The sequence below is a fragment of the Lytechinus pictus genome, chromosome 2, assembly GCF_037042905.1.
Source record: "Lytechinus pictus isolate F3 Inbred chromosome 2, Lp3.0, whole genome shotgun sequence".
NCBI classification, from domain to species: Eukaryota; Metazoa; Echinodermata; class Echinoidea; order Temnopleuroida; family Toxopneustidae; genus Lytechinus; species Lytechinus pictus.
In genome coordinates, this window is record NC_087246.1 from 48,919,244 (window position 1) to 48,934,198 (window position 14,955).

The 14,955-nt window shown below is 34.9% G+C and overlaps 1 protein-coding gene across 5 annotated transcripts in view; it reads right to left on the reverse strand.

The window, feature by feature from the left end:
• Positions 1-14,955, reverse strand: part of LOC129278441 (mucin-17-like) — a 61,104-nt gene that overhangs the window by 30,833 nt on the left and 15,316 nt on the right. For 3 of the 5 annotated variants that reach the window (XM_064095010.1, XM_064095011.1, XM_064095009.1), the window contains 9 exons: positions 13,981-14,229; positions 11,210-11,458; positions 9,708-9,953; positions 8,336-8,590; positions 6,570-6,818; positions 4,363-4,608; positions 3,709-3,963; positions 1,957-2,205; positions 199-444 (listed from right to left, as the gene is read on the reverse strand). In XM_064095010.1, the coding sequence (XP_063951080.1) occupies positions 199-444; positions 1,957-2,205; positions 3,709-3,963; positions 4,363-4,608; positions 6,570-6,818; positions 8,336-8,590; positions 9,708-9,953; positions 11,210-11,458; positions 13,981-14,229 (2,244 nt within the window). The remainder of the gene's footprint in view (positions 1-198; positions 445-1,956; positions 2,206-3,708; positions 3,964-4,362; positions 4,609-6,569; positions 6,819-8,335; positions 8,591-9,707; positions 9,954-11,209; positions 11,459-13,980; positions 14,230-14,955) is intronic. The other 2 variants (XM_064095012.1, XM_064095013.1) reach the window with 2 other exon arrangements.

Consider the following 14,955-nt stretch of genomic DNA (forward strand, 5'->3'; position numbering starts at 1 on the left):
TCCTTCATTAATACAAGAATGAATAATACTTTTCCTTCTTAGTGGTCAGGCTCACTATTTTTTCATTAATGTAGGTTCTTGACAAATTTTCATCCTTGGTACAATGTAACTACCTTCACGCATACATGTACAAATTCCTATTTGAAAAAACATCATGATACAACAAAACATAAAGAATTGAAGTATCAGTTCTCCTACCTGAATTAATAATGACAGAGAAAGTGCAGGAAGCCTGATTGTTGCTGGCATCTCTGTAAGTGTATGTCACTGTAGTTGATCCCGTGGAGAAGAAACTTCCAGTCTGAGGTGTAACGCTGACCAGAGATACAGTAGAAAGGTCAGTTGCTGTTGCGGTGCCAAAATTAACTGTTCTACCACTCAATGGCACTTCAACGTTATATACTTCATCAGGCGGACATGTTACTTGTGGAGGTACACGATCCACTGTATTGGGTAAAACAATGCAATTTCTATGGTGAAACTAATACCTGGCTAACATACATGTAAATCACTAGGTCTTTGAAGTATACATGAATAGAAGTAATAGTAGGAAATAATAAAGACATCATATTTACCAAGGGTAGCCAATTCAGTTCCTGCGTAACATGATCATGTTGTTAAAACCCCGGCTTTAGCATGCTTACCTCGATCGGATGTTCAAGCATTCAAGAATTTCAATTGGATGGTTGCTATAGTCATAATCTAATAAGAGGTTTACTTGTTATACTAAAATAAGAGGGTTGCGAGTCTTGAAAACGAGGGCCATTAAGACCTGCCAAGACATAATAATATGATAGCAGAGGGTAACTAGTCAAAATTGGAGCAGAGAGTCACTAGTCATAATGGGATTAGAGGGCTGCTGCTCAAAATTAACTAGCAACCCACTTTTTTATTATGACTAACAATCCTGTCATCCCTTATAAGTAGCAATTATAATCACAATTACTAATAGCAAAGCATTTCTCATTACAAAATAGACCCTCTAATATACTTGATGTCTAATGACCCTCTTACTTAATTATTAATAGCAACTCTCTTATTTGATTATGACTAGCAAACCACAACTACCAAGTCTTGTGTCCGTCTCCTTTCACATCGACCAATGACTAGTGATGCCCTCTTTTCCTAATTAGGATTAGCACCCCTCTTCTATTTCACTTTTATTTCAATATCAATATTAACCCTTTTATTCAATGATTTCTTAGTACCCTCTTGATTTATTAATACTACTGACTCTCACCCATGGCCCTCAATGTATGTTATGATCAGCAAGTAATTGTTAATTAAACTTGTGGGTATGAAAAATTAGCCGTTATGACTAGTCATGCTTATTCCACATCAAGAACCCATATGAGAAGAGAAACCGATATCCATACATCTGTACAAGAAGAATTTGATTTTTTAAAACAAAATCAAGATTTCCCTTTAAAAGAAGAATCCATCAAGACAATTATGCTTGTGTCAATGATAACACATATGTAAACTGTGCTCAAGTATTCTAGATCTTGCTCCAGCAAGATTTATTGTGACCTCACAAAGTAATTTCACCGTCACAACAAAACCATCGAGGGGCAATGCACTTCTATTTTGCGCAAAGTTTTACTGCTGGCGCATACGTACACTGCGCACATGCATCTACATCTTGCGCGATCGTCACTGCATGTGATGGAGAATAATGGAACAACTAAAAATTGAGGGGCAACGACCTCTTCATTTCGCGCATACTCAGACTAAGTTATAACACCCTACGACCCGATGGGCTGAACTGATCAGAACGCAAAAGTTCCATCACTGCGAGTGATGATTGATGAAGAAACTACCCTTTATCTTAAGGTTGACCTTTGACCAATCATATAGTAAGATTCTTAGTATGCAGAATATAAATAGAAATAGCAGGGACTCTGACTCGCAGTCATTATGACTAACAGGCTTGCCCAAATGTGACTATGGACATACCAGCATTAATGGTGATTCGAAATGAGCAAGAAGCTGTATTTCCGCTTCCATCAGTATAGGTGTACGTGACTATTGTTGCTCCAGTAGTAAAGCTATTTCCAGATTGATGACTTGCTTGTACAAGGCTGAAGCTTCCAGAATTATCACTAACCGTGGGAGTATCAAAGAATACTTGTCTGGAAGAAGTGCCTAATTCAACTGTTTGAGTAACGTCCGGAGGGCAATTTACAACAGGTGGTATGTTGTCAACTGTGAATTAAGAAGTATGAAGATTAAATATGTATTTAACTAAATATGTCCTACAATCCTGAAATATACAATAATCTTACAATATAAATATTTTGAAACAAAGATGAAATAACTAAACAGACCAAACTTTTCACAGGAACTCAATGTAAAGTCCTCTAAAATCATCATCTTCAGCTTTACATCCTACAGAATAGGTACATATATTTTTTCATTACATTTGAATCATTTGATGAATACAATTAAAACAAAGGGATATCAAAAAGAATGAACTTAAAATTTTTTTAATAATTTAAGAATTCAGTGCTCCCCACATGGTCAGCATTTTCTGTACTCAAATTTGTATACTTAAAGGAAAATGAAACCTTTGGAACAAGAAAGCTTGTGTGAAAACAGAAAAATCAAAGAAACAGATCAACGAAAGTTTGAGAAAAATCGGACAAATAATGAGAAAGTTATGAGCATTTGAATATTGCGATCACTAATGCTATAGAGATCCTCTAATTGGCAATGCGACAAAGATGTGTGATGTCACTTGTGAACAACTTTCCCATTACTTTAGTATATATTTCACTTAAAGTGCCTCTTTTATCACATCTATCAGTAGATCCTGTATTCTTGCTATAGGAGGGCATGTAATACAGATTTTCAAAGAATACATTATGGATAAAGAGTTTATATCACCATAAGAAGAACAAAAAGGGACATTTTGGGGGTATTTTATAGTCCATCAAAGGAAAAGTTGTTCACATGTGACATCACACATCTTTATCGCATTGCCAATAGGGATCCTCATAGCATTAGTGATCGCAATATTCAAATGCTCATAACCTTCTCCTTATTTGTCCGATATTTCTCAAACTTTCTTTGTTCTTCTTCTTTTATTTTTCTGTTTCCACACAAGCCCACTTGTTCAAAAGATTTCATTTCCCTTTAAATGAACTGCGTTTGTCTTGTTTCTATACTCGTTCTATAACCAATAGTGCATAGGGACAAGGAATTTGCTATGTGTACTCCCCTGTATTATATCATTATTAAATATTTTCAAAGATGTCATTATTCAGTAGTCTACATTCCAGCCTGAATGGAATAAAGGAAAATGGACCTAAATTTGAATCTTTTCTCACAATGATACACATATTCCAAGAATCATCACTCAGTTCTCAAGTTATTCAAAGAATGAAAACAGGAAGAATGACCATACTGTACATGTATGACATGAGAACATGTACCAAACAAAAACCCCTACAGTGGGTAAAGGCATGAAAACCTTGCAGTCCAAGAGCTGAGTACACTATCATGGTTTTTATGCTACCTCTGGCTAACCAAATGCTTTAATATTGTCAGTATTCATTGTCGAATCTTGATTCAGGGTAAGAAAGAGAATTGCATGTTCCTCTCTGCCTGTTTCTGTTTTGACAAAAGTCATTTCAAAACTCAACTTAAATTGTTATAGAGCATGTAATTATATTGTTTAAGATTCAAAATTCAAATCACAGGAATTACCTTGTGCTGTTACAGTGACCGTGAAGGAACACAGAGCTGTATTGCCAGAAGGATCTGAGAACTCAATCGTAACAGCTGTGGTGCCTAAGGGGAAGATATCCCCGTTGTTACGCGAACGACTGGAAACCTCAACTTGACCAGAATTATCGGATGCAAATACAATTGGCCATGAAACCACACCAGATGTTGCACCAAAGCCAATTTCTTCACTGAGTTGAGGGGGGCAGTTTTGAATAACCGGTGGAGTGTTGTCAACTACAACAAAATGGCAATTAGAATAGAGAATTACCATAGTATCTTTTATGTTTTGATTATTAAACAATTCTGATGTTAATTATATCCAAGTATATCCTAGCTTCATTAAAATAAAGGCTGGTCTCAAGATAATCCTCACAAGTCTTTTAAAAGACTATCAAGACGTAGAAAAATGCTTACATATCTGGAAAAGTATGGTCACTGTTACCTCCTTCATTTATACAAGGATGATTATTTTTAATTTTTATTGGTCAGGCACACTACTTTTTTATTAATTTTGGGCCTAGAAAAATGTTCATCCCTGGTACAAAGTAACCAACTTTACACATACAAAGGATTTTTTTGAAAAGCCACCATGATAAAACAAAACATAAAGAATTGAAGTATCAGTTCTCCTACCTGGATTAACAATGACCAAGAAAGTGCAAGAAGCCTCATTGTTGCTGGCATCTCTGTAAGTGTATGTCACTGTAGTTGATCCCGTGGAAAAGAAAGTTCCAGTCTGAGGTGTAACACTGACCAGAGATACAGTAGAAAGGTCAGTTGCTGTTGCGGTGCCAAAAGTAACTGTTCTACCACTCAATGGCACTTCAACGTTATATACTTCATCAGGCGGACATGTTACTTGTGGAGGTACACGATCCACTGTATTGGGTAAAACAATGCAATTTCTATGGTGAAACTAATACCTGGCTAACATACATGTAAATCACTAGGTTTTTGAAGTATACATGAATAGAAGTAAGAGTAGGAAATAATAAAGACATCATATTTACCAAGGGTAGCCAATTCAGTTCCTGCATAACATGATCATGTTGTTAAAACCCTGGCTTTAGCATGCTGAGAATTTCAATTGGATGGTTGCTATAGTCATAATCTAATAAGAGGTTTACTTGTTATACTAAAATAAGAGGGTTTCGAGTCTTGAAAACGAGGGCCATTAAGACCTGCCAAGCAATAATATGATAGCAGAGGGTAACTAGTCAAAATTGGAGCAGAGAGTCACTAGTCATAATGGGATTAGAGGGCTGCTGGTCAAAATTAACAAGCAACCCACTTTTTTATTATGACTAACAATCCTGTCATCCCTTATAAGTAGCAATTATAATTACAATTACTAATAGCAAAGCATTTCTCATTACAAAATAGACCCTCTAATATACTTGATGTCTAATGACCCTCTTACTTAATTATGAATAGCAACTCTCTTATTTGATTATGACTAGCAAACCTCAACTACCAAGTCTTGTGTCCGTCTCCTTTCACATCGACCAATGACTAGTGACCCTCTTTTCCTTATTAGGATTAGCACCCCTCTTCTATTTCACTTTTATTTCAATATCAATATTAACCCTTTTATTCAATGATTTCTTAGTACCCTCTTGATTTATTAATACTACTGACTCTCACCCATGGCCCTCAATGTATGTTATGATTAGTATACAAATAATGAATGTTTGTGAGTACAATGGACAGAATACTTCATGAGGTGAAAGATGAAATGATCCATTCAACGAGGCGTAGCCGAGTTGAATGGATCATTATTTCATCTTTCACCGAATTAAGTATTCTGTCCATTGCACGAATTAAGAAACATTCATTATTTGGTTTATATGACACCTAAAAAATTATTATTTTTTCATATGAAATTTATGAATTTCGATGCATAACATGCTCATGCAGTGCGAGTTCGGTCTTTTGATTGTTACGTCATTACAACACGCGCACTGCTGGTGCCTGCAACTAATGCTGCAACTGCAGTCTCGGTGCGCGCGTGCAATGGACAAAATCGTATGGATCCAAAATTGCACGATGAATGGATCCAAAATTGCACGGTTGATGACGTCATTGCAAAATGGGCTGAATGAACGATATCAAACAACCAATCAAATCACAAGGATCTATCTAGGTGTCATATAACAAGTAATAGTTAATTAAACTTGTGGGTACGAAAAATTAGCCGTTATGACTAGTCATGCTTATTCCACATCAAGAACCCATATGAAAGGAGAAACCGATATCCATACATCTGTAAAAGAAGAATTTGATTTTTAAAAACAAAATCAAGATTTCCCTTTAAAAGAAGAATCCATCAAGACAATTATGCTTGTGTCAATGATAACACATATGTAAACTGTGCTCAAGTATTTTAGATCTTGCTCCAGCAAGATTTATTGTGACCTCACAAAGTAATTTCACCATCACAACAAAACCGTCGAGGGGCAATGCACTTCTATTTTGCGCAAAGTTTTACTGCTGGCGCATACATACACTGCGCACATGCATCTACATCTTGCGCGATCGTCACTGCATGTGATGGAGAATAATGGAACAAAAAAAAATTGAGGGGCAACGACCTCTTCATTTCGCGCATACTCAGACTAAGCTATAACACGCTACGACCCGATGGGCTGAACTGATCAGCAGAACGCAAAAGTTCCATCACTGCGAGTGATGATTGATGAACTACCTTTTATCTTAAGATTGACCTTTGACCAATCGTATAGTAAGATTCTTAGTATGCAGAATATAAATAGAAATAGCAGGGACTCTGACTCGCAGTCATTATGACTAACAGGCTTGCCCAAATGTGACTATGGACATACCAGCATTAATGGTGATTCGAAATGAGCAAGAAGCTGTATTTCCGCTTCCATCAGTATAGGTGTACGTGACTATTGTTGCTCCTGTAGTAAAGCTATTTCCAGATTGATGACTTGCTTGTACAAGGCTGAAGCTTCCAGAATTATCACTAACCGTGGGAGTATCAAAGAATACTTGTCTGGAAGAAGTGCCTAATTCAACTGTTTGAGTAACGTCCGGAGGGCAATTTACAACAGGTGGTATGTTGTCAACTGTGAATTAAGAAGTATGAAGATTAAACATGTATTTAACTAAATATGTCCTACAATCCTGAAATATACAATAATCTTACAATATGAATATTTTGAAACAAAGATGAAATAACTAAACAGACCAAACTTTTCACAGGAACTCAATGTAAAGTCCTCTAAAATCATCATCTTCAGCTTTACATCCTACAGAATAGGTACATATATTTTTTCATTACATTTGAATCATTTGATGAATACAATTAAAACAAAAAAAAGAATGAACTTAAAAAAAAAATTAATAATTTAAGAATTCAGTGCTCCCCACATGGTCAGCATTATCTGTACTCAAATTTGTATACTTAAAGGAAAATGAAACCTTTGGAACAAGAAAGCTTGTGTGAAAACAGAAAAATCAAAGAAACAGATCAACGAAAGTTTGAGAAAAATCGGACAAATAATGAGAAAGTTATGAGCATTTGAATATTGCGATCACTAATGCTATGGAGATCCTCTAATTGGCAATGCGATAAAGATGTGTGATGTCACTTGTGAACAACTTTCCCATTACTTTAGTATATATTTCACTTAAACTGCCTCTTTTATCACATCTATCAGTAGATCCTGTATTCTTGCTATAGGAGGGCATGTAATACAGATTTTCAAAGAAAACATTATGGATAAAGAGTTTATATCACCATAAGAAGAACAAAAAGGGACACTTTGGGGGTATTTTATAGTCCATCAAAGGGAAAGTTGTTCACATGTGACATCACACATCTTTATCGCATTGCCAATGGGAGGATCCCCATAGCATTAGTGATCGCAATATTCAAATGCTCATAACCTTCTCCTTATTTGTCCGATATTTCTCAAACTTTCTTTGTTCTTCTTTTATTTTTCTGTTTCCACACAAGCCCACCTGTTCAAAAGGTTTCATTTCCCTTTAAATGAACTGCATTCGTCTTGTTTCTATACTCGTTCTATAACCAATAGTGCATAGGGACAAGGAATTTGCTATGTGTACTCCCCTGTATTATTATCATTATTAAATATTTTCAAAGATGTCATAATTCAGTAGTCTACATTCCAGCCTGAATGGAATAAAGGAAAATGGACCTTAATTTGAATCTTTTCTCACAATGATTCACATATTCCAAGATTCATCACTCAGTTCTCAAGTTATTCAAAGAATGAAAACAGGAAGGATGACCATATGACATGAGAACATGAACAAAACAAAAACCCCTACAGTCGGTAAAGGCATGAAACCCTTGCAGTCCGAGAGCTTAAACTCAGTCCCTCCACCACTTAGGCAATACTATCATTGTTTTTATGCTAATTCTGGCTAACCAAATGCTTTAATATTGTAAGTATTCATTGTCGAATCTTGATTAAGGGTAAGAAAGAGATTTGCATGTTCCTCTCTGCCTGTTTCTGTTTTGACAAAAATCATTAAAAAAAACTCCTTTCAACTCAAATTGTTATAGAGCATGTAAAATATATTGGTTAAGATTCAAACTTTAAATCACAGGAATTACCTTGTGCTGTTACAGTGACCGAGAAGGAACACAGAGCTGTATTGCCAGAAGGATCTGAGAACTCAATCGTAACAGCTGCGGTGCCTAAGGGGAAGATATCCCCGTTGTTATGAGAACGTCTCAAGACCTCAACTTGACCAGAATTGTCAGATGCAAATACAATTGGCCATGCAACCACACCAGATGTAGCACCAAAGCCAATTTCTTCACTGAGTTGAGAAGGGCAGTTTTGAATAACCGGTGGAGTGGTGTCCACTACAACAAAATGGAAATTAGAAAAGAGATTTGGAAAATGATTTGTAAAAATTCTAATGCAAATTGTCTTTCTAGCCAAAGTTTATATACATCTCATGCCTCACCATCATATTTCCTCATAGTTACCAGTTAGAATTATCAATAGAAAAGTCTTGTAAATGAATTAAAGTAGAAAGATAAAGAAAGAAGTAAGAATAAATTACATGAGAAGTAAAGATATTACATTTGTCAAAAAATTTTAAAGAGTCTCTAAACAAATTTAAAAAGCAGTTTTGGGGATCCTCTAGTGTAAAATATATCATACAAACTTTTGCAAGACTGAGTAAAAATCAACATGAAAAACGATACCAAAACGATCCCAAAAGTCAACTGAAATTCAGAAGAAAAAGTATTGTTTTCTCCAAAGTTCCATATCTGTCTGAAATTCAGACGAAAAAGCAATGTGTATTCTCCAAAGGTTCCATATCTGTCTGTGATACGATACGTACATACTATACAATAAATTTTTCCTCTTCCATCCATAATTTAATGAAAATATTGTTTTTAACTGATTGTGCACTAAAGCAATAGCATAGTTGAAAAGCGAATATACATGACTGATTATCAACATATTTAAGTGGTAAGTCAAACAACCAACAATTGAAAACATCTTTCTTTGATCAAATTAGGAATTAATGAAGCAAACAACTTATACATGTAACTATCATTAATTATGACCAACCAGATTACCCAAATGATACTATGGACATACCATATTATCATTTATGTTTTTATTTACCAAACAATTCTAATGTTAATTATATCCAAGTATATCCTAGTTTCGTTAAAATGAAGGCTGATCTCAAGACAATCCTCACAAGTCTTTCAAAAGGCTACCAAGATGTAGCAAAATGCTTACATACCTGGAAAAGTATGGTCACCCTTACCTCCTTCATTTATACAAGGATGATTATTTTCCATTTTTATTGGTCAGGAACACTACTTTTTCATTAAGTTTGGGTCTTGACAAATTTTAATCCCCGGTACAAAGTAACCAACTTTACACATAAATTTTTTTTTTTTGAAAAGCCACCATGATAAAACAAAACATAAAGAATTTAAGTATCAGTTCTCCTACCTGGATTAACAATGACAGAGAAAGTGCAGGAAGCCTCATTGTTGCTGGCATCTCTGTAAGTGTATGTCACTGTAGTTGATCCCGTGGAGAAGAAAGTTCCAGTCTGAGGTGTAACACTGACCAGAGATACAGTAGAAAGGTCAGTTGCTGTTGCGGTGCCAAAATTAACTGTTCTACCACTCAATGGCACTTCAACGTTATATACTTCATCAGGCGGGCATGTTACTTGTGGAGGTACACGATCCACTGTATTGGGTAAAACAAAGCAATTTCTTTAGTGAAACTAATACCTGGCTGACATACATGTACATTAAATCACTATGTTTTTGAAGTGCATACATGAATAGAAGTAATGAATAATTAGGGAATATTGGATGGCCTTGAGTGGGATGCGAAGAAATATTGAACGAGCTGAAGAACAATATTGGATGAGTCAGAGACGAATCCAATATTGTTCTTCAGCGAGTAACAATATTTCTACGCATCCCATGAAAATTGGTCATCCAATATTATTATTATCATTTAGATAACCCTACAAATCTAAACATAAAGTAATGAAGCAAAAACAATATTTTTAGTAACCATCATTTATGGAAATCCTGTAAATCGTAAGCATGGCGCCTGAGTATTGTCATTTAAAAAAAAAAAATCTCTGTAATAAAGTAAGACGCGCTAGCTTCTAGTGCAAGCGCATTTGAATTCAATAAATTGACGCTCCTTTACCACACCTCCTGGCAACTAATACGCTATGCAATTTAATTGTGACGTAACAATAGCTTAATGCGCACAATCATTTATTAACCAATGATTAGCTTGTGGGCGGGGCAATATATTCATTTCGTCCAATATTTTCAATATTGGATGGTTTTCATAGGCATGCACGTTAAAAATCTGTTTTAATATTTTGTACCTTTGAAACAACCTCGCAAGACGTCAAAATATATCTGCGCCTCTAAAACCCTACATCTAATTAATAATTAATATTATTTACCCATGTTAGCCACTTCAGTTCCCAAAACTGTACAACCAGCGGGAACGGCTTAACATGATAATATTATTATTACCCAAAGTTAAGCGTGCCCAACCTCATCGGGCACTTAAGCATTCAAGGAATTTCTTCCTACTGGGTACCCATTAACTATATCTGGGTGGAGAGTAGAAAATGTCACTAAATGCAAGGGCCAAAGGATTTGTACATGAAATTATATCTCAAAAGTTTAATATACATGTATGTCTAGTATATTATGTGCTTTAATTTTTGATAATTTCATTACAAAAATGTTTTAACTGTTTTTTTACCATAGCAACAGCATAGTTATAAAGCTTATCCATGGCCTATTATCAACATATTGAAGTGGTAAGTCAAACAACCAGCATGTGAAAACATCTTTCTTTTATAAAATTATGAAATGATAAAGCATATACCTGTATAAGCAGTTTTTAAACATGCAACTATCAGGAATTACGACCAACAAGATTTCCAAAAGAGACTACGGACATACCAGCAATAATGTTGACGAGGAATGAGCAAGAAGCTGAATTTTGGCTTCCATCAGTATAGGTGTAGGTGACTGCTGTTGATCCTGTAGTAAAGCTAGCTCCAGGTTGATGACTTGCTTGTACAAGGCTGAAGCTTCCAGAATTATCACTAACATTGGGAACGTCAAAGAATACTTGTCTGGAAGAAGTGCCTAATTCAACTGTTTGAGTAACGTCCGCAGGGCAATTTACAACAGGTGGTATGTTATCAACTGTGAGTTAAGAAGTATGAAAATCAAAGACATATTAAACTGAATAATCAACAAATAATCCTTGAAGTATTGTACTACCATGTGAGCAAAAAAAAACTTGACACCTCACAAAACCCCAATTTAAGGAATAAATATATCATAAACACATAATTATTTTATATGGCCTGAAAGAGTATTTTCTCCAAAATAATCTGATACCATATTTATGCCGTATGTGTTAACGCTTGGATAATCAGGATGTATTTTTTTACTATGATGTAAAGCTTGATTTGCACCAAAGTAAGGCATGACTGCAATGAAGGAATCTGGATGCCAATGATGTCATAATCCAACATGAGTTAATAGTAAACATACTAGCAAAGCCCTATTCAATGAAATGAACTTGAGAATTGATACTAAAAAAGTGTTTATTAGACAGTCCTAATGTTAAATATTAAAAATGTGCTTTGAAATGTATTTAAATGCAACCCTCATAGGATTTTGACATCTGGATTCATATAATTTGAGTCATGCCTTACTTTGTCAAAATTTACATCACTGTAAAGAATACCTACTAATTATCCAAGCATGAAAACAAACCACATAAATATGGCATCAAATTATTTGAGAGAAAATTACATATTTCCCCTTAAATTGGGGATTTGTGAGGTGTGTCAAGTTTTTTTTACTCACACAGGATATATTAATACTTTAAAAAAGACAAAATAACTAAATAGTCCAATACTATTAAAACCAAATATATAACAAAGTGTTTGAAAATTACCATTAGTCTTTCATCGTACAGAAAATCATCGATATCTTAATTATCTATAAATATGTATCATGAAAATAATGTCATAAATGCGATTATGTATGTAAGGGACATGTATAGTTACAACACTATGAAGTACAGGGAAAATGTAATTGTATATGAAATGTGACAATTGGAAAGGTTTAAATTTCCATGTCTCCTAGCGTTGTAGTGCCTTGATGCTTGGTCTTAAGACTCATGATGCCTCAATGGGCCTTAACCCTAAAAGGACTGGGCTATTTGAGATGTATTGAGGACTAGGGAGGGCCATGATGGCCCCCCCTTCTGATCTCGGCCGCAGTTCACGTGATCGCGCCGAAACTTGGCACGCACATTCTTTACCACATAAAATACAAGCTAGTATAAAAAAAAATTCTGTAAATAATTATTTTTTAATTATTATGAATAAAATATGCAAATTTATTCATAAAAATATTATTTGCATATTTAACACCCTATTTCACTTCAAATTTTCTTCTTTTTTGCAGATGTCATCTTTGTAATCTAATTTAAAGGTTTCCACAAAGAAAAATTGTGAAAGCCAACTTTTTCCTTATGTATTTCTTTGTTTTTTATCTTTTGTTTTTCATTGTTTTTTCAATGGAAATTATTACAGACCATTTAACAACTAAATTAAACCCTAAATTAATTAAACAGACCAATTAGAACAAAAAATAATCGCCCTTTTATGAATTTCATCTCCCATAGACTTTGTACACAAAGTATAAAAATGAGCCATTTTCGGCATGACATTGCCTCGTAAAAAGTCATGTGACGCCGCGATGGTATACCCGTATGTTGCGAATTTTGTCTCAAAAGTTGCGCGAGACTTCAAAAAAAAAAGTCATGAAATTTTGCGGCGCTATCTTTTTGCATTTCGGAAATATCGCACAAACGTTAAGGGGGGCATCATGGCCCCCCAGTCTCTTTAGGGTTAAGGCATGTGCTTTCAATTCCTTGGCCTGGCACTTAATATTTTGGATTAAGTCTCAGAATGTAGAAGGTAACGTAAAGAAGCACATGTGTACTAAAATTTGAGAGACTTTGTAATGCATCACATTCCCTGACTGAAATCATTAATCAAAGTAATGTGTTAAGGCCATGAGTTGTAGATGTTCAGTCCCCTGAATTATACTAGATTTAGCTGTGATGTAAATCATTAAAGAAATGTGAAATATTAGGGAAATCAAACCGGATTTCATTATTTGCTCAATAAATCTATGCATCTACTTTTGCTATTCCATCTTTTGAATGTGCATCATTCAAATATTCTAAGAAGATACACCTCCAGATCTGTATGCCCACCTCCCGTGCGTCATAAGTCATAATAAAAAAGTGGGTTGCTTGTTAATTTTGACCAGCAGCCCTCTAATCCCATTATGACTAGTGACTCTCTGCTCCAATTTTGACTAGTTACCCTCTGCTATCATATTATTGCTTGGCAGGTCTTAATGGCCCTCGTTTTCAAGACTCGCAACCCTCTTATTCTAGTATAACAAGTAAACCTCTTATTAGATTATGACTATAGCGCACGGGCTGAACTGATCAGAACGCAAAAGTTCCATCACTGCGAGTGATGATTGATGAAGAAACTACCCTTTATCTTAAGGTTGACCTTTGACCAATCGTATAGCAAGATTCTTAGTATGCAGAATATAAATAGAAATAGCAGGGACTCTGACTCGCAGTCATTATGACTAACAGGCTTGCCCAAATGTGACTATGGACATACCAGCATTAATGGTGATTCGAAATGAGCAAGAAGCTGTATTTCCGCTTCCATCAGTATAGGTGTACGTGACTATTGTTGCTCCTGTAGTAAAGCTATTTCCAGATTGATGACTTGCTTGTACAAGGCTGAAGCTTCCAGAATTATCACTAACCGTGGGAGTATCAAAGAATACTTGTCTGGAAGGAGTGCCTAATTCAACTGTTTGAGTAACGTCCGGAGGGCAATTTACAACAGGTGGTATGTTGTCAACTGTGAATTAAGAAGTATGAAGATTAAACATGTATTTAACTAAATATGTCCTACAATCCTGAAATATACAATAATCTTACAATATGAATATTTTGAAACAAAGATGAAATAACTAAACAGACCAAACTTTTCACAGGAACTCAATGTAAAGTCCTCTAAAATCATCATCTTCAGCTTTACATCCTACAGAATAGGTACATATATTTTTTCATTACATTTGAATCATTTGATGAATACAATTAAAAAAAAAAAAAAATGAACTAAAAAAAAAAAAATTTAATAATTTAAGAATTCAGTGCTCCCCACATGGTCAGCATTATCTGTACTCAAATTTGTATACTTAAAGGAAAATGAAACCTTTGGAACAAGAAAGCTTGTGTGAAAACAGAAAAATCAAAGAAACAGATCAACGAAAGTTTGAGAAAAATCGGACAAATAATGAGAAAGTTATGAGCATTTCAATATTGCGATCACTAATGCTATGGAGATCCTCTAATTGGCAATGCGATAAAGATGTGTGATGTCACTTGTGAACAACTTTCCCATTACTTTAGTATATATTTCACTTAAACTGCCTCTTTTATCACATCTATCAGTAGATCCTGTATTCTTGCTATAGGAGGGCATGTAATACAGATTTTCAAAGAATACATTATGGATAAAGAGTTTATATCACCATAAGAAGAACAAAAAGGGACACTTTGGGGGTATTTTATAGTCCATCAA